At 38.0% G+C, this 21,863-nt stretch overlaps 1 protein-coding gene across 1 annotated transcript; it reads right to left on the bottom strand.

The window, feature by feature from the left end:
• Positions 1–4,986: 4,986 nt before the first annotated feature.
• On the bottom strand, positions 4,987–13,255 carry NUDT15 (nudix hydrolase 15). Its single transcript, XM_039839350.1, has 3 exons — positions 13,056–13,255; positions 9,690–9,886; positions 4,987–5,210 (listed from the first exon to the last, which is right to left on the bottom strand). The coding sequence occupies exons 1-3, from the start codon at positions 13,211–13,213 to the stop codon at positions 5,071–5,073; spliced, it is 495 nt and encodes a 164-aa protein (XP_039695284.1). The 5' UTR covers positions 13,214–13,255; the 3' UTR covers positions 4,987–5,070.
• Positions 13,256–21,863: the final 8,608 nt, after the last annotated feature.

The following is a 21,863-nucleotide window of genomic DNA, read 5'->3' as shown; positions in this document are numbered from 1 at the left end:
ACAGGCAGCGTGATTAAGGCAGTGGGCTACTATATTTGTAAGCCCAGCCTGTTCAAAGCTGTTAAGAAAATGAAAATTCTGCCAGCCCAGGAGTCCTTTTACGTAGCAATGCCAATTAGACAGACGCATGAAGCAACATGAGGTAATGGGAGGTTGAGAGCCCTTTGTTTTCACTGGTGGCAACCAGGCAGAGGGCGAAAGAAAGGTGTGTATCTAGCAGTTCTCAACGTATACCCTTAATGTATATCTTTTGTGGACAATTCAAGCCCTTCCTCATAATCTTTATCGTTTTCCTCTGTACAAGTTCCTCCCAAAGGCCACCCAACTGCTCCCCTGGGTAGGCGAAGCCAGACCATGGCTCCTACTGGCTGGACTTCCAACTGTGCTGCTGGCTTACCTCTCTTGGTGTTGCAAGAGTATCTTATCTAAACAGTCTCTTTCTCTACATCCCAATATCTTGTTGATTGAAACATCTTACAGGTTTATCTAATTCCACTGATTCAATACACTTTATTCCCACTAACAAAACACAACTTAAAAGTATTCTCAAATACGTACAATCGCATAATTATATCTTTTAAAATATAGAACCCATTGTACAGTTCCTATACAAGTTATTTAGCAGTTTTGCCAACAATACAGTAACTTGTCCTCATTATTCCTCATCGTTAGTAAAGTGACATCTGGGTTTTAGTGTCTCCACTTAGTTTTGGACTTTGTGCACATCTTTAGCAGGGCATCTCCTCTGCTCCTATTTCAGATTCCAGCTCCTTTCTCCCTATAGCTCTCCTTTATGTCTCTGCAAATAGCTGGAATGCAGTATTTGGATGTCCTGCTGTGAGTATCCTCAGTGCTACTTGTTTCATTCTGGCCCAGGAAAAGGACTAGTCAAGAAACACTAAGTCATTTTTTTCATTTAACCAGTATACCTTGGGCATTTAGTATTACCCGACACTACTTTGGCTGCTAGGTAGATAACAGACTAAAAGTCTCTAGCCTAAAAGAGCTTACTTTCTACTGGGGAGACAAGCAATCAACAGAATATAACATCATGTGTGCTACAATATCCAAGTACTTACCATCGATGAACCAAGCCCAAGACCTCAAGTAATCAAAGGCTATGCTCAGCCATAGTGAATATCCTCTGAGAGTCCCACTTGATCCCTAAAATGTCAAAATGCTTTTTCTGCATGCATACAAATAGTGTTTACGTAAACTATGCAATATAGGTGAGAGTCTATTTTCAGCCATTTTTAAGGACAAGGCTCATTTGGGAGAATTTTATCTGCAGAATCTATTGCTTCATAAATGCATTGGAAGGGAATTTGACCCAATAGAAATTTAAATCAAGTTATTCAAGATAAAAGAGGGTGACTTTAGAAGAACATAACATGTCACATATCACTTAAGCCCAGAGACTAATTCAAAAGCCACCTATGAAGTTAGGATACAGTAGAAATTGTGTAAGGCATAGTATGTCAGTCTGCTAGGTTGAGTCCTGAAGGCATCACAGAGGAACTCTTGAATTGAGGTATGAAAAACTGGTAAGGCTATGTTAAGGCAGATAGAGGGTGTGAGTGGCATTCAGTTCAGAAGCTGTAGGGACACTGGCAAAGAGGTAGAAAACTGCATAGTACATCTGAGGGAGCACAAGGAAATATGCCTGAGTGTGGGTGTGAGAAAATGATGGGTGTTTGATGGGAAAGTTAGTCTAGGGAAATTGTAAAAGCCCCTGCATGTCAGATTAAGGATTTTATCCTACAGATGGAGAACTTCAAAAGAAGTTTGAGACATGATCAAATTTATGTTTTTGAAGTCACTCTCAGAGTAACATCAAAAATAAGTCAGAGGGTTAAGGTGGGAGAGATGCCTGGGACAATATGATGGAGGATGGATTCAAGAGACATGAAATAAACAGAATAAACAAGACAGAGTGAGTGCCGTATGTGGGGAAAGGGAATCTAACCTAAGAAACTCAGCAGATGATAAAGTCATTCTCTGAGAGGAGATTCAGTTTGGAACACACCAAGTTAGAAGGACATGGAGAATCTTAGGTAGAGATGACTGGTTTGTGACTGGGTCTGGAGTTTAGGAAAAGGGTCTGAGCTCTAGGTAATGTTTGGGGAGCCATCAAAGAATAGGTGGAAAGCGAATCTGCTAAGAAAATAGAGGACAGCAGTATCAGGTGAACCTGAAGCTGGCGACAAGCTTGGCTTGCTTGCTACTTTGTTCCTTTGCCCATAAATTGTTCTGAAAAATAAGGAGTGATACATCGCTGCATATAAAGCTATCATGCAATATTATGCAAAAAGCCATACTTAAACATTTTAAACATAAAAATGGAGGAAATCTAGAATGGAAATTTGCGATTAAGGTAGCGTGACAGATTTAATATTATTAATATAAATATCATTAAGTACCTATCACAGTACTTGGCACACGGTAGATACAAAATTAAATGTTTATGAGGACCTTAAGTATGAACATCTGTGTCTTGAAATCCATAAAATAGACTTGGTATGCACCTTTCAATCAATATGTAGTGTTATCTTTAATTTGCATTTTTCATAAACACTACTCAAGTGCAGCAGCGAATTCTATGTGCAAATAATCTAATTATTTAAAATAAAATAGGAAGGCAGTATCAACATTTTATGTTGGAAGAAAACTGTGAGTTTTCTCCCATAGGGATGACTCCCTGAGCTTTCCTTCTCTACAGTCTTGGGGTAACATGATTCTTGTTGCCTCAAAGCACATACTTCATCTGAAAGTATTTGTCTTATTTGGAAAGCTGGCAGTACAGATAACAAAGTGACTCTTCCAATTGGATCCAGGGGAGGGTGAATTCACGTCATGCTCCACCGTTATGACTTTTGCTGGGATGTTGCCCAAGTGAGTTCTGGAGCACCTGCCCATCTTGGGATAAAGGACACTGCAGGGCTTGATTTAGCAAAGTGATAAAGAGACATCAGACTCGTCCTGGCAGAGTGAGGTACACTTCGTGAACTCTAGCTGACATTTAATTTTATGAGAATATTGCTAGTAGTCAACATTAGTTCTATTAAAGGCAATTCTGAAAGCATTGCCTAAGAATCAACTGTTTACATAAGAGTTCTAAATCCTGTTCCATTCATTCACTCATTTAGAAAAATATTTACCGAGTGGTTACTGGATGTCAACTAAGAATATTAGATGCTGAGGTAAATACAATCCCTTCTAATATGAAACTCTTATCTTTTTACTTTTTACTATAAATAAGAGCTATAGTTAGTTTTTATCTTTCCATTGAAATAAGCCTTCATGTTTAGCTGGGTGAATTAAATCTCACAAGCTCCTTAGTCTGTTTATTATAAATTTAAAGTAGAAGATATGGTAAAACTATATAGGATTGTGATAAGTTTTTGAAGCTATAAAATATCTGCTTGGATAAGTACTAGCATAAAGAGATATCTCGATGAATTCTCAATCAACTACATTTGAGATAAATTCATGGGACAGTTCCATTAATAAGACTTGTCTGGTTTCTTACCAAGCCTCACATGTCTACCATGTTGGAAGAAGCCATGGACAGAATTAAGTTAACTGAGGATGGGAGTAAAAATAATGAGCAAAGCACAGAAGGATATGGAGTAATCAAATAGGAGAAGAAAGAATTGTGTGAAATTCATCAGTGTATCTAAAGTTCAAGGAATATACACTTATACTAGTTGAGCTCCTCAAACATTCTAACATTAAAGATGTAAAAATAGAAAATGAGATTTACAAATGGTAAAGTATAAAATGCACAATACAATTTTGAAAAAGCAAACAATTAGAACTTAATAAATGATATCCAGTTATTGGAAAAAGATTCTTTTGCAGCATGTATTACAACCGTACTTAAGTCTTTTAAGAGGGCAAAACTCAAATGTCACTGCCCGAGAAGCATGGGATTTTACGGAAGTGGACTCATAAAAGGATGTGTCTAATCCAGCAGTTCTTAAGCTTTTTGGTTTAAACTCCTTTATATTCGTTAAAACTACTGAGTACCCCAAAAAAGTTTTGGTTTTTTTGTAGCATTTTATCTAGTGATATTTATCATATTAAGAAGTAAAACTCAGAAATTTTAAGAATTTTTTATTAATTTACAAATAACAAAAACCTATCACGTTAACATAAAAATCCATATGAAAAATAACCATGTTTCTAAAACAAAACGGTGATTAGAGTGACACTGTTTTACATTTTTGCAAATTTCTTTAATGTCTGGTCTGATAGAAGAGAGCTGGATTCTCACATTTGCTTTTGTATTCAGCTGGTTTCAATACCATCCATCATGCAGCATCAGGGAAACTCTGTATACTCATGAAAGAATGAGAGTGAAAAAGGCAAATCATGTCTTAGTATTACAGAAACAGCTTTGATCTTGAGTATCCTTGAAAGGTCTCAAGGACTTCCCCAGACACCACTTTGAGATCCAGTGCCCTAGTTTAATCTCCCTATTTTGCATATAAGCATGCTAGGTCTCACAGAGATTCAGTAAGAAATCCAAAGTTAGAAGGCCTCTTAATCTTAATGACAGAATACAGATCCTACAAGGTTTGTCTCACTTCTCTTGGTTTAGGTTACCAATCAGAAACCTAGGAAAACGCCCTAATAACCTATCCTGTTCACTTTAGTTTCAAAAAACTTTTGTTTCAGATAGAAGGGGAAAATCAATAAACATGGTACAGGGACATAGTATTCGCATTTGGATTAGGACCTCTACTTGAACTAAACACGAAGGGAGAGTCTACGGAGCTCCATGCAAACTGGGAAGGACGAGTTACACGGCAAACACCACAAGGAAGTGGGGAAAGCAGAGCAGACACAACACTGCCATTTATCACCCATTCTGAGTCTCGAATACAATTCATGACATAACCCCAGGAAACCTTCAACAAGTACTGGCTGAAAGGGTGGTAGGTACATTAAGACACTGAAAATCAACTGGCAATGATATGAAACTTTTTCAATAAAATGTATTTTTCATGCTCTAGGCAGACCTTATTTTGTCTTTTATTTTTTTAATCAGGAAATCTTCGTGTTCATCTAGAGATGATTTCCTTTGTATCCTACCAGATGATCCAAATCTTCTTTAAATGGATCATAGCCTTGCTCCTTTAAACAACGTAGTGCCCAGAAAAGCTGGTCCGATGGAGGAAACTCTTCCCAAGGAACCCACTCCCAACCTAGAAAAGAAAGATACCAAATGAATTTATTTGAAAGGAAGCAAAGGCTATTTATTTTGGCAAGTTAACCTACACTTAGAAAAAACATTAATTCAATTTAAAAATAATTTGCTACCAATAAAAGAAGTACAATAGTGATGCTATGCATTAATTGGCTGTACAAGCACAAGTTGTGTTTAGAATGAAGATCTTAAGAATATAATGATCATTTAGGGCATACCATTATTTGTACATGAAGCCAAGTTTTCAAGGACCACATTGTGGCAAAACCCAGATTTAGTACGATTCAATTTTCATTTAAATATTTGGCTGAACAAAATCCACAGAACTTTATATACTACAGGTTACACTATATTAAAATAAACCAGTTTCTTCACTTTTAAATAAGGTAGATAACAAAATTTCTAAGCTCTCCTCCATCTCTTAAAAAAGTAGTGGAAGCTATGCAGAGAATAAAAAATATTCTCTGCCACAGTATATTTTAACTAGAAAGACAAATTCTAGGGGCTGATTTTTTAAAAAACCTATTGAAACAAGAAAGATTTAACAGTGTCTATTAGTTGTAAAATACATGAGATCCTAGAAAAACATTCTAGGAAATAGTATTTTCTTTGATAATTTAAATGTAAATTACATGAAAGCAGATGCTCATGACAGGTGTATAAAGATGTATACTCCATGTTCGAAGTAAGTTTCTTTTAACTACAAGAATGTACCTATGTGTAAGTACTGTTTCTTCCATTAACTATTCCTCTGCCTATAAAATACAAAGGTTATGTAGTTTTACTCTGGGAAGGTAGGGGACAGAGAATCCATGAAATTGGGACAAGTTCAGGAAGGGTTGATCAGCAACTATAACCACACACTAACAGAGAGGGAGAGGGGAGAGAGGAGAGGAGAGGGAGGAGGGAGAGAGGGAGAGGGGAGAGGGAGAGGGGAGGGGGAGAAAGAGAGGGAGAGGCCAATCTAGATACCATATTAGAGAACCTCACAGCAAGAGGTGTGCTTTGTATATTCATCCCCTGGTTCTTTTCTTCAGCACATTCTAACACTGAGCCAGACACAGTGCCAGGCCCAGAAGAGTCAAAGGTAAATGAGTCAAAATATCTGTTCTTTATGAATTCAAAGTTCATTAATGGACAAAAAAGTATGATTTAAGTTGAATTGTTGAACTGAATTTGAGATGACTTCTGAGCATTAGGGGAACATATCTAGAAGGCGACTGGAAATACAGGTCTGCAACTCGAAAGAGCACGATGGGAAGTTATGGTTTGACTAGGGTTCACCAACTCAAATCCCTCCAGAGGCCAGACGGGGCAGGGAGAGGGCTGATGCAGTAGAAAGGGGGCGGGCTGGGTGAACGTGACTTGTTAGGTGAAAGCTAAGATAGTCCGCTTTCTCCTCAGCACCTTCTCTATTAATGAATGTTCTCCATATCTGCTTCTTGTGAAGGATACTAAGCATGAAAAACAACTATTTCATCATATTTGTTAAAAGGACAAACAGCTCAGTTCCTAACAAGCTTTGGACCCTTGCCAGAACCAGCTCCGCTATCAGCTAAAATATATAATCTGTAGATCCTTGAGCTCCTGCCAGAGTCAGCGCTGACGATCAGCCAAAATAAACAATCTACAGATGCAAGTAGACCCCAAGGCCCCTCTAACTATTTTCCTCAAACTTAAGTTCACAGGGCTGGGAAAAATACCAAGACAAGCAAGCCTGTAGTTAATTAACTACACCATGGGTACCTCCCTTCAGATAACAGCAAAGAAAACTCAAGCTTCTTGCCAATCTACAGAGCTGTTTACAAACATCAGCTGCCTTGCCCTTTATAACCCAATAAAAACTCAAACCCCTTGCCAGGGTTACTCTTAATGCCTGGCCCCCTTCCTCTCTTGGAAAGTGAATAAACCTTTTACTTCCTAACTTTGTGAATTCTTTCACACCCTGGGGTAACAGAACCCTCACATCTGTGTCTTCTAGTCTCAGGATATTATGCCCATAGAAAAGATAAAAATAAGGAAATGTTTATTCAAGTCGAGGGCCCTATCTTAAAATAATAAAAAATTGTGCTTATTACCTGAATAAATTATACCTCAAAACTAATTTTAAAAAATTCTGTTATATGTAATATATTTTGCTTCATAAAAACATAAATTGAGTCCTACAAAAAATACTAAAATGGAAATATGCATATTTAAATTTCAATTTAATACTTAAAAGCCAATTAATAAACTGCTTTTCTCCCCAGAGCTTCAGAATGTCACGACTACTGATTTTTGTTTCCACTATTACTGTCCTGGGCTTTCCCCCGTCCTGTTCATTTTATCCAGGATACTTAGGGGTGTGAGAGATGGGGGAACTTGTAGAGAACACCCCCAATGAACTGGCACATTTCCTACCTGCCTCTCCTACCTTCCATTTCCTTAGTCATGAATAATTTTAATTGTACCCTAGTCCATTCAAAGGCCTTTGGATACTTTTGGGGTGCTTCTTTGTATGATACTATGATATAATACATACATATTTGTTCTTCATCCATTTTTCCTGGCACAGAGACCCTAAAATCTTTATAATTTCTTGAGTGACAGAGATGAAACATCTTTTGTAATCCATAATATGCCCCTTTCAACCATACCTTAGTTTTTGCTAATGAGATGACTGGTGGCTCGGGGCCATCTTCAGAATGGGGGCTGGTCACCAGAAAGACCAAGGCATGCTTATAAGTGCGGAACTTTTGGCCATTTCTGGACCTCACCTTAGGGAAGGAAGGGGGAGACTGAGGCTGAGTTAATCACCATCGGACAGTGATTTAATCAACCACAGGTTCTTTAGTAATGGAGCCTTCATAAAAATCCTACACAACTCAGTTTGGAGAGGTTCCGAGTTGGTGAACACATCCATGTGCTGGGAGGATGGCACGCACGGCAGAGAGGGCATGAAAGCTCCATACCCCTTTCCCATTCTTTGCCCTCTGCATCTCTTCCGTTTGGCTGTTTCTGAGTTATATCCTTTATAATAAACTGGTAATATAAGTATTTTCCTGTAAGTCATTTTAGAAAATTATTGAACCTGAGAGGAAGTTGTGGGAACTAATTAAATCCATGTGGTCAAAATTACGGGCCAGGCCTTCCACATGGCGTTTGAAGTGGGGGCAGTCTGTGGGACTGAGCTCTTCTAACTTCTTGAACTGACACTGACTTTGGGCAGATAGTGTCAGAATAGAATTGAATTATAGAACAGCCAGCTGATGTCTGGAGAGTTGGAGAATGGATTGGTATGAGGAAAAAATCCACACATTGTTGTCTGAGGTGTTGTGAATAAAAATAGCTCGGACTTTGCTAGTTCATTTTAGGTGATTCCAAGTGTTTTATAAAAATTTTGTATGACTCAACAGGCCTCTGCATAAAACATGCCCTTCTGTTCATTAAATCAAATCAATCTGCGAAATATTTTAGACATGATTTATTCATTCTACAAACGTCACTTCCACCAGGCCTCTGCAGACATGGCCCTTCCTCAGAGGCCCTTCTTGACCACCCTGATACAGCACTCACACAGCACACTCTTTACACAGCTTTTCTTCTTATTCTTTATCATCACTATTATAAAATATCTGCTAATTTGTTGCCTTTGCCCCCACTAACATGTAAAGTCCATGAGGGCGGGGACTTTGTTTTATATAGCACTGTTTCTTTAGTGTCCGGCACACAGTGCTCAATGGGTATTTGTTGAATTAAAAGATTCTTCCATATTAGAAAAGAAATTAAATGTTTAGAGGGAAGGTCCAGTACATGAGAGAACTTGGATAAGGTTTCCTATGGCAAATAATATATTCACTAAGTTTGATATTTTTCTCTTTAGTTCCTTTTCTCAAGGAATTTTATGAAACTTGAAGAGAGATGATACATGCAAAACCCTTAGAACAATGCTTAACATGCAGTAAAAAAAAAAATCAGTTATTGCCATTAAAGCTTTCAGAGCACTTAATTCGACTGTTTTGTCAGGTTAACCATTCTCTATAAAAGTTATTACCCTCCTGCATAGGTGAGAAAACTGAGGAAGGCACATTAAATGTTTTACTTAAAATCACAATATGTAACAAAATTAAACACTAATAATGAAACTAATAATTACTGAATACTGTGTTCCGTAGGCTCTTTATAGGTCTTAACTTACTTTACCCTTACAACATGCAACTGAGGGAGTCACTGTCACCACAGGTGAGACAAGAGGTCTAGAGACGATGAGAACTTGCACAAGGTTGCAAAGCTTAAGTAAAAGAACTGGAATGCAGACCAAGTAGTCTGGCTCCAGAGCCAGTTCTCTTTCCCACTATGTCCTTTTAACTCCAGGATTTAAGTATATTTATGTTTCTATACAAAGAGAATCTAATTCTCCTCATATGGCAACATAATGTCATATTCCTTCAGGTGATGTGCTCTCCTAAAAAAATGCATTGTTATAGATAATTCTTACTTTCATTTTTTTCAGGCTCTACATTCTTTGGTTCTGAATCGTGAGTTACGTCCACTTCTCCTTTCATTAATATAGTGACATAATGGTAATTCTCTTTCTCAACGAAGGAATTCACAACCGAGGCAAAACGAACATTTTTCAGGTGAAGAGCTGCTTCTTCCCAGGTTTCTCTTTGAGCACATTCTTCCCAGCTTTCACTGGAAAACAGAAACACATTATTGTATTTGATTCTATAATTCTAGAATTTTTTTATTTTTTTATTTTGGCTAAAAATTCTTGGCTAAAAATTTATAGTGTAAAGCAAAAAGAACTGTAATTGGGTCATGCCTTAAAACAATCAAACTCTGCCTCTGACATTCTGCATATGCTGTATCTAGTTATCTGAAGACAAAAAGGACTTCACAATGAACAAGATCAACAAAAGAATATTTAGTTCACATGCCTGGAAGCAGAATGCAACCAGGAAGCAGTTTAGTACATTAGTTAAGAGCACTGGCTTTGGAGTCAACTAGATCTAGGTTTGAGTTCAAAGTCCATCCCTATCTACCCTGGATAGGTAAAAAGAGAACAAGGTTAGTGTCTCATAGGGTTGTTGTAACATATCAAAAAGTGAACTGTATCTTTTCCTGTAATCTCAGGATTTCAGTTTAAGCCTCAAAATTGAGAACGATAGGCAATACACACCTTTAAATTCCAAAGAGGACAGCAAAAGAACAAACCCATGCCATGTGAACTCTCAGGTCTACTAAAGAAGGCCAGACTTGTCTTTTGATCCTCACCCTACCCAGTCTACAGAGAAAGACAAATCTCTGGGAGGAAGGAAAGTTGTGTTTTCAGCCTGGTAGGAATGTTTTCCTTCTTCCCGACTAGGGACCACCTCTGCCTCTAAGCCAAGCAAGGGGTGCTCCAGGAGAATTCCTCCCAGAGACTGGGCGTGACTCCCAAGAAGGAGATACTAGCATGTTCCTCCCCTACTGAAGACAAGCTTGGTGACTTGTGGAAACTCACTGGCCTAGCCCAGTGCATCAGCGTACAGCGGGTAGGACGGTAAGGACTCTTTGGTAAGTCTGAAACGTGTCCCTTGGTGTGTAGGGATGCATACAAACACAGAGGCTGATGCTTATGCCCACTCTGGGAATTTGGAAGGAATGAGACTGGCTAGAGCAGCCCACAATGCTTGAATAAGGACAAACGGCAGCAGTGAGAGCATTATTCCCATTGTGAATTTCCTTTGGGCCAAGCAGATGCTACAACAGACTGCTGGGGACCCCAGCAGAAAAAAAAAGTAGGTGGTGAGCTAGTCAGTCACCTATGTCAGGGAACTGTGCAGTGTTGAAATCCTTGAAGGGCTTCTAGACAACCAACAAACATATCCTGAGAAAGAGAGCACACATGTGAATACTGCACCCAGAGGGCACCAATGGACGGACCATAGCACCACCAGTTTTGTGAGAGGTTGCCGTCTCCCTTCCCACAACACAATGGAGAAGGAAGGAAACCAGAAGCAGTGAAGAGGAGGTAGAAAAAGAGCAGAAGAATGGCCCATCGCCTTTCTCCGCCACAGGGGAGATAAATGCTTGGAGGTGGATCATAATGACCAATGTGTGATTTATTTTTACAATCAAGAGACAGGAAAACAATAGAATTTGCAGGAAATGGAGTAGCAGAAAAGGGAAAAACAAATCATATTTCAAAACAACGAAAGGAGAAAATAAAGCCATTTCCCATTTTTCTATCAAATTTAGCTTACTCAGTATATCAGTTATATAAAGGTAATTAAAGGCATACATGTGAAGAACTTAGTGTAATATCTAGCACTTAGTAAAAAACTCATTAAAGCTCAATGTTGGCCAAGATCGACATCTGAGTAAAGACTCCAATGCTTTCTTGCATTATTAGGATAGCTATCTCTAGCAGTTACTCTAGTAATTATACATTCTAACCAGTGCTTAGTTTGTGATCTAAGTTTAGCTAAATGTCCACAGACAGCTGAAAAACTATAATATGGTCTTCCTGTCTGGGCATTTGTTTCTCAATTTAGAAATTTTATTATTAACTGATGGCTTCTCTTAATTATCTGAAAATGATAAACTTACTCGTGCTTTTTAAAGTTCTTAAGACCATTAAAAAAAATTCCATGTGCTAAAAGATCATAAGAATTCCAGTTTATAAAGAATAAAGTCTGATTAGAGGGCCCTAGGATCAAGTCTCTACTTTTAACACTTTATAAATAACAGGTGGACCCATATTCTTCAGCATAGCATGAAAAAATAAGGGGAAAGGTTCCTGTCAGACTGAGAGGTTTAAAAAATTATTAATCACAAGCGATATGTGCCCTTCCTTTGATCTCAACTGGTACAAAACAGTAAAAACACATTTTCAAGGCACTTGGAGAAATGACACAGACCGGGTATGATTAAAGAATTATTTTGTTAGGGGTAAAACAATATTGTGGTTATGTTTTAAAAAGTCTATTACAGATATGTACTTAACTATTTAGGAGTGGTATAATAGAATGAGATTTCCTTCGAAATAGACTAGAAAACAAGGGTTGTGTCTGTTGGGGAGGTGGGAAGGGGGGAATGGTAAAGATGAGGCAAGAGCAAGCTGAGTGATGGGTACACGAGGATTCACTCTTTTGACTACTTTTACTATGTTTGAAACTTTTTATATTAAAGGAAAAACAAGCACTGGGTCTGAATGCTTTAGATGCTGTTTATCTGCTGTTGACTTGAACCTTATTCTCAGTTCGGAATCCACCTTTTAGCACAAACCCAGGCTTTCCTCACCCTGTGTAGAACTGCCTCTTAACTCCAACTTTCCTCGTCAGTCTGATATATCATCAAATCACAGAACACCAAAGAGAGGGAGAGACTTCGTCCTCTTCTGCCATTTTAAAGATGGAGAAACTGCAGTTCAGACTTTTACTAGCCCATTCGCTTGGTTAGAACGCAACCACACCTTCGTGGGCAGGAACTAGTAAATATAACAGCGTACGTTTAAATCACCAGGAAACCGTGCCAATGTCTTAACTGACAACACTGCGTTGCTCGAGGTTTATAAACACCCCCCCGCCCTCCTTTCAGTCTCCTCTGCCTAAGAACTAAGAAAATCATCTCACAAACGAACTTCGCAGCCGCAGCAAAGGGCAGCTCACTACCAGGTGAGGCAATCCTCTTCGCTATCCCATGTCAGCGCCCCCTGCCGTCCGCCGACTGCTGGGCGCAGCGGCCCGAACGGAAGAACAGAAACGCGAACGACACTACGTCAGCGTTCTCACGCACGCACGGACGGACGCACGCACGGCGCGAGGTCTTCTTTCCGTGCATGTTCCGCCATCGCCGGGTGGGTCAGGTAGCTGCTTACCTGAATTCCAAATGACCTCCAGGAAGTTGGAAACTGCCAGCTCCAAATGACCCTTTCCTCTTCCCCAGGAGGACACAACCAGGATGCCTACTGCTAGTTACCACTACTCCTACCCCGACTCCGGGCCGCCGCGCCCGCTGTTCCGCACTGGCCGTCATAGCGCCGGGTGAGGGGGCTGGCGGCAGCAGCGAGGGACGTTCGCCCCACCCCCAGGGCCACCACCAATCGCTGTCTAACTGGCGCAGGCTCCAGAAATCAAAGCGCGAGCCCCTGTGCCTGGCTCGTCTTGCCTTGGTGCATGGTGTCTGTGTCTCATCAAGGGTATTCTGCCTGTGAAACGTTATGTTTGCTCTCGAACGACTGCGTGTCAAGGCCTTCGTTTTTACTAATACTCTTTACTGTTGCACTTTCGACATTACTCTCAAATTCTTCCAACCCATCCACCTATTTACCTGCTTTCATGCACCTGCTCCTTATTCTTTTTTTCTCCACCACCGTACGTTCATTCTCACTGTAGCTCAAATGAGTTTGGTACCAGGACAAAGACAGACAGTGCAGAAATAGCCTAATATAAATAACAGTATTCACAAATCATAGGGAAAAAATAAGGACCACACAGTAAATTATTCTGGGATTTATATATTCAGGAGAAAAGAGACAGTGTTCCAGTTGTTTGCACCCCATGCACCAACATAAAATCCCAGTTGAATCAAAGATTTGTAATTAAAAATGACTAGCCTCGATGGAGAGGCTTTACTTTTTTAAAAAATTAACAAGTTGCTTTACTTCTACCAAAGTAATGTGCACATAATTTAAAAAGGTGAAATGGTACAAAAAATGGCAGTAAGAACAACCTTCCCCTCCAGTCCTGCTTTCAACTAGTTTCAATTCTTTGAATTACTTTTGATATTTGCCTAGGTATTTCGAAGAAATATGTTTATTCTGCATTTTATAGTAAGTGAAGATTGAGTAGGCTTTTTTACATTATCTCTCCTCACAAACACATCTTCAGTGTACTGCACACCACAAAGGTATTACATATTTTCCCAAATAAAAATTGGCAACATATTCAGATGAAACCGGATTTCGTTAACTAATGTCACCATAAAAAAAAAAATTGGCAACATATAAAAACAATATATCATGACTGAATGGATTATTCTTAGATATAAAAGATTGGCTTAAATCTTGAAAAATCAATCAGCGTAATGGATTATTCCCAGAATACAAGATTGGCTTAAAATTTGTAAAAATCACCATATTAACAGATGGAAAAAGGAAACAAAATCATCTTGATAGATGCAGGAAAAAATTTGACAAAATTCAGTACTCATCTATGATTCAAAAAAATATTAAGGAAACTAGAAATAAAAAGGAATTTTAATAAGAATATAGGGCATCTACAAAGACCTATAGCTAACATCATATTTAATTATGGGCTGAATCAAGCCCTGCCCCAAATTCATATGTTGAGGTTCTAACCACTAGTATTTCAATGTGACTTTTTGTAGATAGGGTCTATAAAGAGGTAACTAAAATGATCATTAGAGTGAGTCCTAATCCAATATGACTGATGTCCTTAAGGAGGAGATTAGGACACAGAGGCAGAGGGAAGATCATATGAAGTCACAGGGAGATGAGAGCCATCTGCAAACCAAGGAGAGAGGCTTTAGGAAAAATAACCCCACTGACACCTTGATCTTAGACTTTTAGACTCCAATATTGTGAGAAAATTATTTTCTATTGTCTAAGCCACCTAGTTAGTGGTGCTTTATTATGGCTGTACTGGCAAACTAACGCAATGGTGAAAGACTAAGATTTGAAAGAAGCAAGGATATTCACTCTCAGAACTTTTAGTCACATTTCTGGAGGTTCTGGTTACAGCAACCAATAAAATCAGAAAAACCAATAAAAATAGTTAAATTGGAAAGAAGTAACTTTTTATTCATAGACAATACTAAGGGATCTACAAAAAGCTATTAAAAAAGTGAGTTTAGCAAGTTCACAAGATTTAAGGTCCATCTACAAAATCAATTTTATACTAGCAGTGAAGAATCAGAAATAGAATTTAAAAACAATACTATTAAATAGAAAATATAAAATACTTAGGGATAAATTAAGCAAAAGATGTACAAGACCTGTACACCAAAAACTATTGTTACTAAAGATTTAAATAAAAGAAGAGAAATACCATGATCATGAATCAGAAGACTATACTGTTAAAATGTCAATTCTCTTCAGACTGATTTATATAGATTAAATAAAATCCCAATCAAAATACCAGAAGCCTTTTTTTCAGTAGAAATTGACAGTCTGATTCTAAAATTTGTATGGCAGTGCATAGGACTAGAAAAAATAATTATTAAAAAGGAAAACATGGAGGCTTTATGCCATTTAATTTTAAGACAGGTTAAAGCCACAGTAGTAATCAAGAGTGTGGTATTGTTAAAAGCAAAAACACATAGATCAATGGAACGGAATAGAGAAGCTAGAAATAAACCTGCATATTTAAGATTAATTGATTTTTGAAAATTTACAAAGGCAATTCAATGGAAAAAAGATAGTCTTTTAAAACAAATGGTGCTGGAACAATTTGACATACAAATACTACTACTACTACTACTACTACTACTACTACTACTACTACTACCACTGAAAGAGCCTTGATAGATACCCAGCACCATATGTAACAACTCAAAATGAAATGCAGACCTGAACAAAAACACCTACAATTGTAAATTGTCCTGAAGTAAATAAGAGAAAATATTTGTGATCTTGGATTAGGCATAGATTTCCTAGATACAACACCAAAAGCATGATCCATAAAAGAAAAATCAATAATTTGGACTTTATGAAAATTAAGAACTGACCCTCTTTGAGAGATAGTGGTATAGACTGAATTGTATCCCCTCCGAAATTTACAAGTTAAAGCCCTACTCCCCAGGGTATTTGAAGATGGGGCCTTTGGGAGGTAATTAGATTTAGATGAGGTCACAAAGGTGGGGTCTTCAGATGGGATTAGCGCCTTTATAAGAAGAGACCAGAGAGCTTGATTTCTCTGTCTTCCAACACATGAGGACATAGAGAGCCAGGAAGAGGGCTCTCACCAGGAACTGCTGGCATCTGATGTTGAGCTTGCAGCCTCCAAAACTGAGAAATAAATGTCTGTTGTTTAAGCCACCCAGTCTATGGTATTTTGTTATAGCAGCCCAAACTGACTAAAACAGAAAGTAAGAAAATGAAAAGATAAACTGTAGACTTGGGAGAAAATATTTGCAAAGCAGATTTCTGATAACTTGAGTCTAGAATATGTAAAGAATCCTTAAACTCAATAGTAAAACGAACAATCCAATAAGTAAATGGGCAAAAGAATTGAACAGACATTTCACTAAAAAAGCTGTGGATGGCAGATAAGCACATGAAAAGATGCTCAGCATCATTAGGAAAATGAAAATTTTAACTACACTGGAGTACTTCCACGCATCTATTAACATGAATAAGATTTTTTAAAAGTCCATAAATACTGGCAATACCAAGTGCTGCTGATGACATAGACCTATTGGAACTCTTACACATTGTCGTTAGGAATGCAAAATGGTACAACTACTTTAGAAAACAATTTACTGTTGTGTATAAGGTTAAGTATTCACTTATCATACAACTCAGTGATCCCATGATACTGATGCAAGATAAATGAAAACGTATGTTCATTCAAAGACTTGTATGCAAATGTTAAAGTGGCTTTATTCATAATCATCAAAAACGAAAAACTCAACGTTCTTCAACTGGTGAACAGATAAATGAACTGCAGTATATATGAACAACATGATGACTCTCAATTTCATTATGCTAAGTGAAAGAAATAAGATATAAAGGACTATCTGCTATACAATTCAATTTATATGACAATATGGAATAGGCAAAACTATAGACACAGAAAACAGGTCAGTATTTCCCTGGGGCTGAGAGTGTGAGGAGGTTGACTACAAAAGGACACGAGGGATTTTTGGGGTGAAGAAATTGCTCTACCTCTCAATTGTGATGGTGGTAACATGATGGCGTTTTTGTCAAAACTTGTAGAACTGTATACTAAAATGGATGAATTATACTATATATATAGTAAACTTAAATAAATCTGACTAAAAAGCAGCAAAATGAAAGTGCAGTGTAAACTTGTGGAAAGAAAAGGTCAAGATGCGATTCAGCATCAGAGAGGTTCAAGACAGAGCTAAAGAGCTCTGCTTAACAATGTTGAAAATTGTCAACCCCCCAAAAAGTTGTCATTTTTTTAGATGGAGTTGTACCTTTGTAGACTATGATGTTTCCTGGGAAGCTAGCCTTGGGCTGGAGCCTGGGAAAGCAGGTTCCTCCTCTCACAGAGAGGCCTTAGAAAGAAGCTGGGGAGCCTGGATTTTGGAGGATGATGTTCATGGTCACGGGCATTCCTCTTAAGGAGAGTCGGCTACTCTTAAAACATAGGAAGTCAGGGACTAAAAGGGTGGATAGGCAAGGATAGTCCATGACATTCAGAAGCCACATTTAGTAGCCAGTTTAAAGTTTTCCTTTATTGTTTTGTAATTCCATTTTACTATCCCAAGGCCTTCAATAAAATCTGGTTAGATGTTACCACCTGGTCTTAACTGTGCTTTGAAAAGTTAAAATAGACTTGGGTCTGTCCTCGCATTAAAAGAGAGCATCAGCCCAGAGGAGCATTAAGGTCAAAGAGAATGGCTTTCATCTCAGAGTCCCAAATAGTCAGAACAGTGATTAACACATAAGTGCCCGATAAATGAAAGCTTCTCTCCTTAATATCATTGTAACAAAATAGTTTCAATATATTTAAGCAAATTATTTAAAATATATTTAAGTAAAAAGGTGGCATGATTCACATGAAATACAAATGTTTTTGAAAGGAAAATAGCACCAAGCTGATGTTTATGAATCCTACAGAAGTGTAAATCAACCTACTTAGATGTTACAGACTCTAATTAGTGAAACTGCATATCAAAATTCCCTTTTGCAGGGTTCCCAACTAGTGGAACAGGTTATACCAGTAGTTGTTTCAGCATTAGAACCTGACAGAGCTTCATATCGACCCTTCTTCCGGGTTATCCAGATTCCCAGTTGAAGGGTGGTGTACCCAGGCATGCGGCCCTCTCCTGCCAATTCCAGGTCTTCGCAGGCGTGTGCCGTTCTCCTCTCTTCCATCCACACAGAAAGACTGCATACTCAGCCTGGAGAGTGCTACGTCCCCCGAAACTGGCTGTTTTGTCTGGCTCCAAAACATCCTTATTTTAATGACAGCCTATCTGTTTAACTTATTTTCGATACCTCTTCTATTTATTTATTATTAATGAGTCAGCTTTTCTCCTGAAGATTATCTGGTATTTCTTTACCAAAGATTTACACTATCGCTAAGAATATTCCTAGTAATGAATTATGAAGTAGGCCTTTATTTTCCTAAAAAAAAAAATCTAATACGGTTTAGGTTATAAGATGAAATGATACAGTTAAGGTAGATGCTGCCCAGTTTCTCTTTCCTTCATCCATAACTCCTCCTCAGGAGCCTGATTTGGAAAAGAGCTACTATAGTTGGGTCTCTTCTTTCGCACCCATGCCCTGGGTGGCCCCGTGCCATTGGATGTGCTTAGTTCTTATCCTACACCCAAGACTTGGAAAAGAAACTTACATAGTTTCTTTTCCTTTTTCTTTCCAGCCTGTCCCTGTATTTGATATCTGAATCTGTATGAAACTCAAGAACCCACATTGTGGTTTTATTTACTGTGGTATGGTACATATTGTAGCAGAATCAAAAATTTAATTCACACTGCAATTAAGATGTGTAAAAAAAAAAAAGGAATGAATATTTCTCTCTCTCTCTCTTTCCCTTTCTTCCTTTCTTTCTTCCTATCCTTCCTTTCCCTTCCCTTCTCCCTCTACCTTTTTGTTCTTCCTTTTTCTTCTTTAAGAAGTCAAATTTTTCTCACGAGGCTCTGTCACTAGTTGGGATATGGGTCTGTGAAGAATTCTTTAAACATTCAATCTGGTTCAAAACAGTTCAGTCTAAAAATTTAGTCCCTTAAAGTCATAACTAGTCTGTCTTGGTTCAAACTGCTGGACCCTTAGTCAGCTTTGTCCTCCTTATTTTTTACTCAAGATCTCCAGATATATGAGATTGATGTATGTGGCTTGTGCCACGTTGTAACACTTTTGGAAGACAGTTTTCTTGAATCCACATGGTGCACAGAGACCAGGCAGGCCAGAAATCTGTAGTCTACATGTTGGAACGAAGGGTGGCTCAGAGCGCCCCCTCTGCCTGACCACCGTGTTACCAGTGTGTTTTCGTTCAGGGGACTCTTCAAGGCAATCTCCTGTCAGAGCCTCAAATGGGAAATGTGACAAGGCTGGGACAGAACACAAGAATCCTCTGCCTTCAAGGTTTCCCTCACTCATCTAATGAAACTTCCTCCTCCAGGCTGAAGATCACAGAGAAGAGAAACTGACACTTCACATACTTCTTCCCTCTCTATTTACAATTATCCTTAAGGGGCAGGAAAAAAAGTTCGCCACCTTCTGTCTTTAAAATCTATAATTTATCGTCTAGCCCTAGTCCTTCATGTTCTTAAGGAAGACATAAAGGTATGACTTTTGAGTGTATTGTCTTATATCATAACCCTATTTTGAATGTTAGAAACTAAACATTATTGTCATCTCTGCATTCCTTTTATTAAAAATGCTAATTTGGTCCCTCCAAAATGAATATATCAGGGTAAAGGGGATCAAAAATATGGTGAGGGAAGATTTGACTTTGAGTGGTGAACATACAATGCAATATACAGATGATGTATTATAGAATTGTACACTTGAAACCTATATAATTTATTAACCAGTGTCACCTCAATTAATACAAATAAAATGAAATTAAAAAAATGAGTATATTAAGTGGATATCAGCTTGTGGTAGATCGCATAATATTAGCCAAATTCTTTGCTTCTCCTTCCATTGAGAAGTTTAATTTCCTTCCTTTGAATCTCGACTAGCCTTAGTGACCTTCTTGACCAATAGAATGTAGTATAAATAATGATCTGTGATTTCCAAAGTTAGGTCATTAGAATCTTTGAAGTTTTTCCCCAGGGATGGGTGGATAAATAAACAAAATATGACATATACATATAATGGAATATTGTTCCTTAAAAAGGAATGAAATTTTGACACATATTACAACATGCATGAACCTTGACGATATTGTGCTAAGTGAAATAAGTCAGACATGAAAGAACAAATACTGTATAATTCTACTCATATGAGAAAACTAGAGTGGTCAAATTCACAGAAATAGAAATAAAATGGTGGTTTCCAGGAGTTGGGAGGCAGAGAGAATAGGGAGTTAGCATTTAATGGGTACATAATTTAAGTTAGGGAAGAAGAAAAATTCTAGAGATGGATGGTGGTGACAGTTGAAGAATGGGAATGTACTTGATGCCACTGAACTGTACACTTAAAAATGATATATTTTATAACATATATGTATATATTAGAAAGAAAGAAAAGGTGAGGAAGAGAAAGAGAAAGATAAAAGAAAGGAAATAAAGAAAAAGAGAGAGAAAGAAAGGAAAGAAAGAAAGAAAGAAAGAAAGAAAGAAAGAAAGAAAGAAAGAAAGAAAGGAAGGAAGGAAGGAAGGAAGGAAGGAAGGAAGAAGGAAGGAAGAAAGAAAGAAAGAAAGGAAGGAAGAAAAGAAAGAAAGAGAAAAGAAAAAAAAGAAAGAGAGAGAGAAAGAGAGAGAGAAAGAAAGAGGAAGGAAGGGAAGAAGGAAGGAAGGATTCGCTGCTTAGTTGTGAGCAGTGTGGTTAGCTAACATTGTCCAGCTGTTAGTTCCTTCAGGGTCCCCCCTCAGTGTTTGACAGAGGTCACTCTCTTATAGTGTTCCTCAGCCAGTGACTGGCCATTCTTAGAATCAGTGGTACAGCCATTTTCACCCCATGTAGAATTCATCTAACAGTCAATCTTTGCTCCAGAGCTTGCTTCTTGGTCTAGTAGTCTCTGAGGTCTCTGATCAGGTTATCATTCGATGGTACCTCTGCCTAATATTTCTCTCTCACTTTTTCTCATGTAATATTACTCTCCAATAAAACTTTTGCACTCTTAACTCTATATCCACTTCCTGGGGAACCTAACCAGCACTATTTCCTTGAAGAAGCCTTCCCTACTCTCATGATAACTACATAAACTACAGCCCTTTCCCTAATTCTCTGTTTTTCTTTATATCTCTTTCACAATTAAAAATAATACATTCTTCGTTCATTTATTATTTGTTGTTCCTTGCCCTTTAGCCATGATTCTATAAGCTCTTTGATGACAGACACTACTTCCTTCTTGTTCAAATCAATGAACCTAAACATAGTAAAATGCTTGACATATGCTAGGTTAGTCACTTAGTAAATATTTGTTAACTGTATGTTGCATGAATGAATGGAGTACATGATTTTTCAAGGTCTCTCTTTTATTCTAGAGAGGAACTATAGCTTAGTAGAAAGAAAAAGGGCTTCAAACACAGGTTTGCATTCTAATTCATTTCCTGTCCTTTCTTCTTGTGTTTTATCTTTGGCTGCATAAAAAAACACTCCAAAATTTGATGACTTGAAACCAACTATTTCACATATTATTCTCAAGCTCAGCTGGATGGTCATCTCAGCTCGTCTCTGCTGGGCTGTCTCCTTCATCTGTTATCAGGTGATGGTTTATCTGGTGAGGATGATCTCACTTACTTGTGGTAGTGGCAGGCTGTTTGTTGAGACAATAAGGGTAAT

This window comes from Pteropus medius, unplaced genomic scaffold (genome assembly GCF_902729225.1).
Source record: "Pteropus medius unplaced genomic scaffold, Ma_sr-lr_union100, whole genome shotgun sequence".
Lineage (NCBI taxonomy): Eukaryota > Metazoa > Chordata > Mammalia > Chiroptera > Pteropodidae > Pteropus > Pteropus medius.
Note: the sequence above shows the minus strand (reverse complement) of the source record. Positions and strands in the feature narration are given on the sequence as shown.

Excerpts from the sequence above, each read along its gene's own strand:
- NUDT15 (XM_039839350.1), bottom strand. The coding sequence starts at position 13,213 with ATGACGGCCAGTGCGGAACAGCGGGCGCGGCGGCCCGGAGTCGGGGTA. Across the intron at positions 9,887-13,055 it reads GGAGGTCATTTGGAATTCAG|TGAAAGCTGGGAAGAATGTG; the intron begins GTAAGCAGCTAC and ends TCTGTTTTCCAG. Across the intron at positions 5,211-9,689 it reads AGAGCCTGAAAAAAATGAAA|GTTGGGAGTGGGTTCCTTGG; the intron begins GTAAGAATTATC and ends TTTCTTTTCTAG.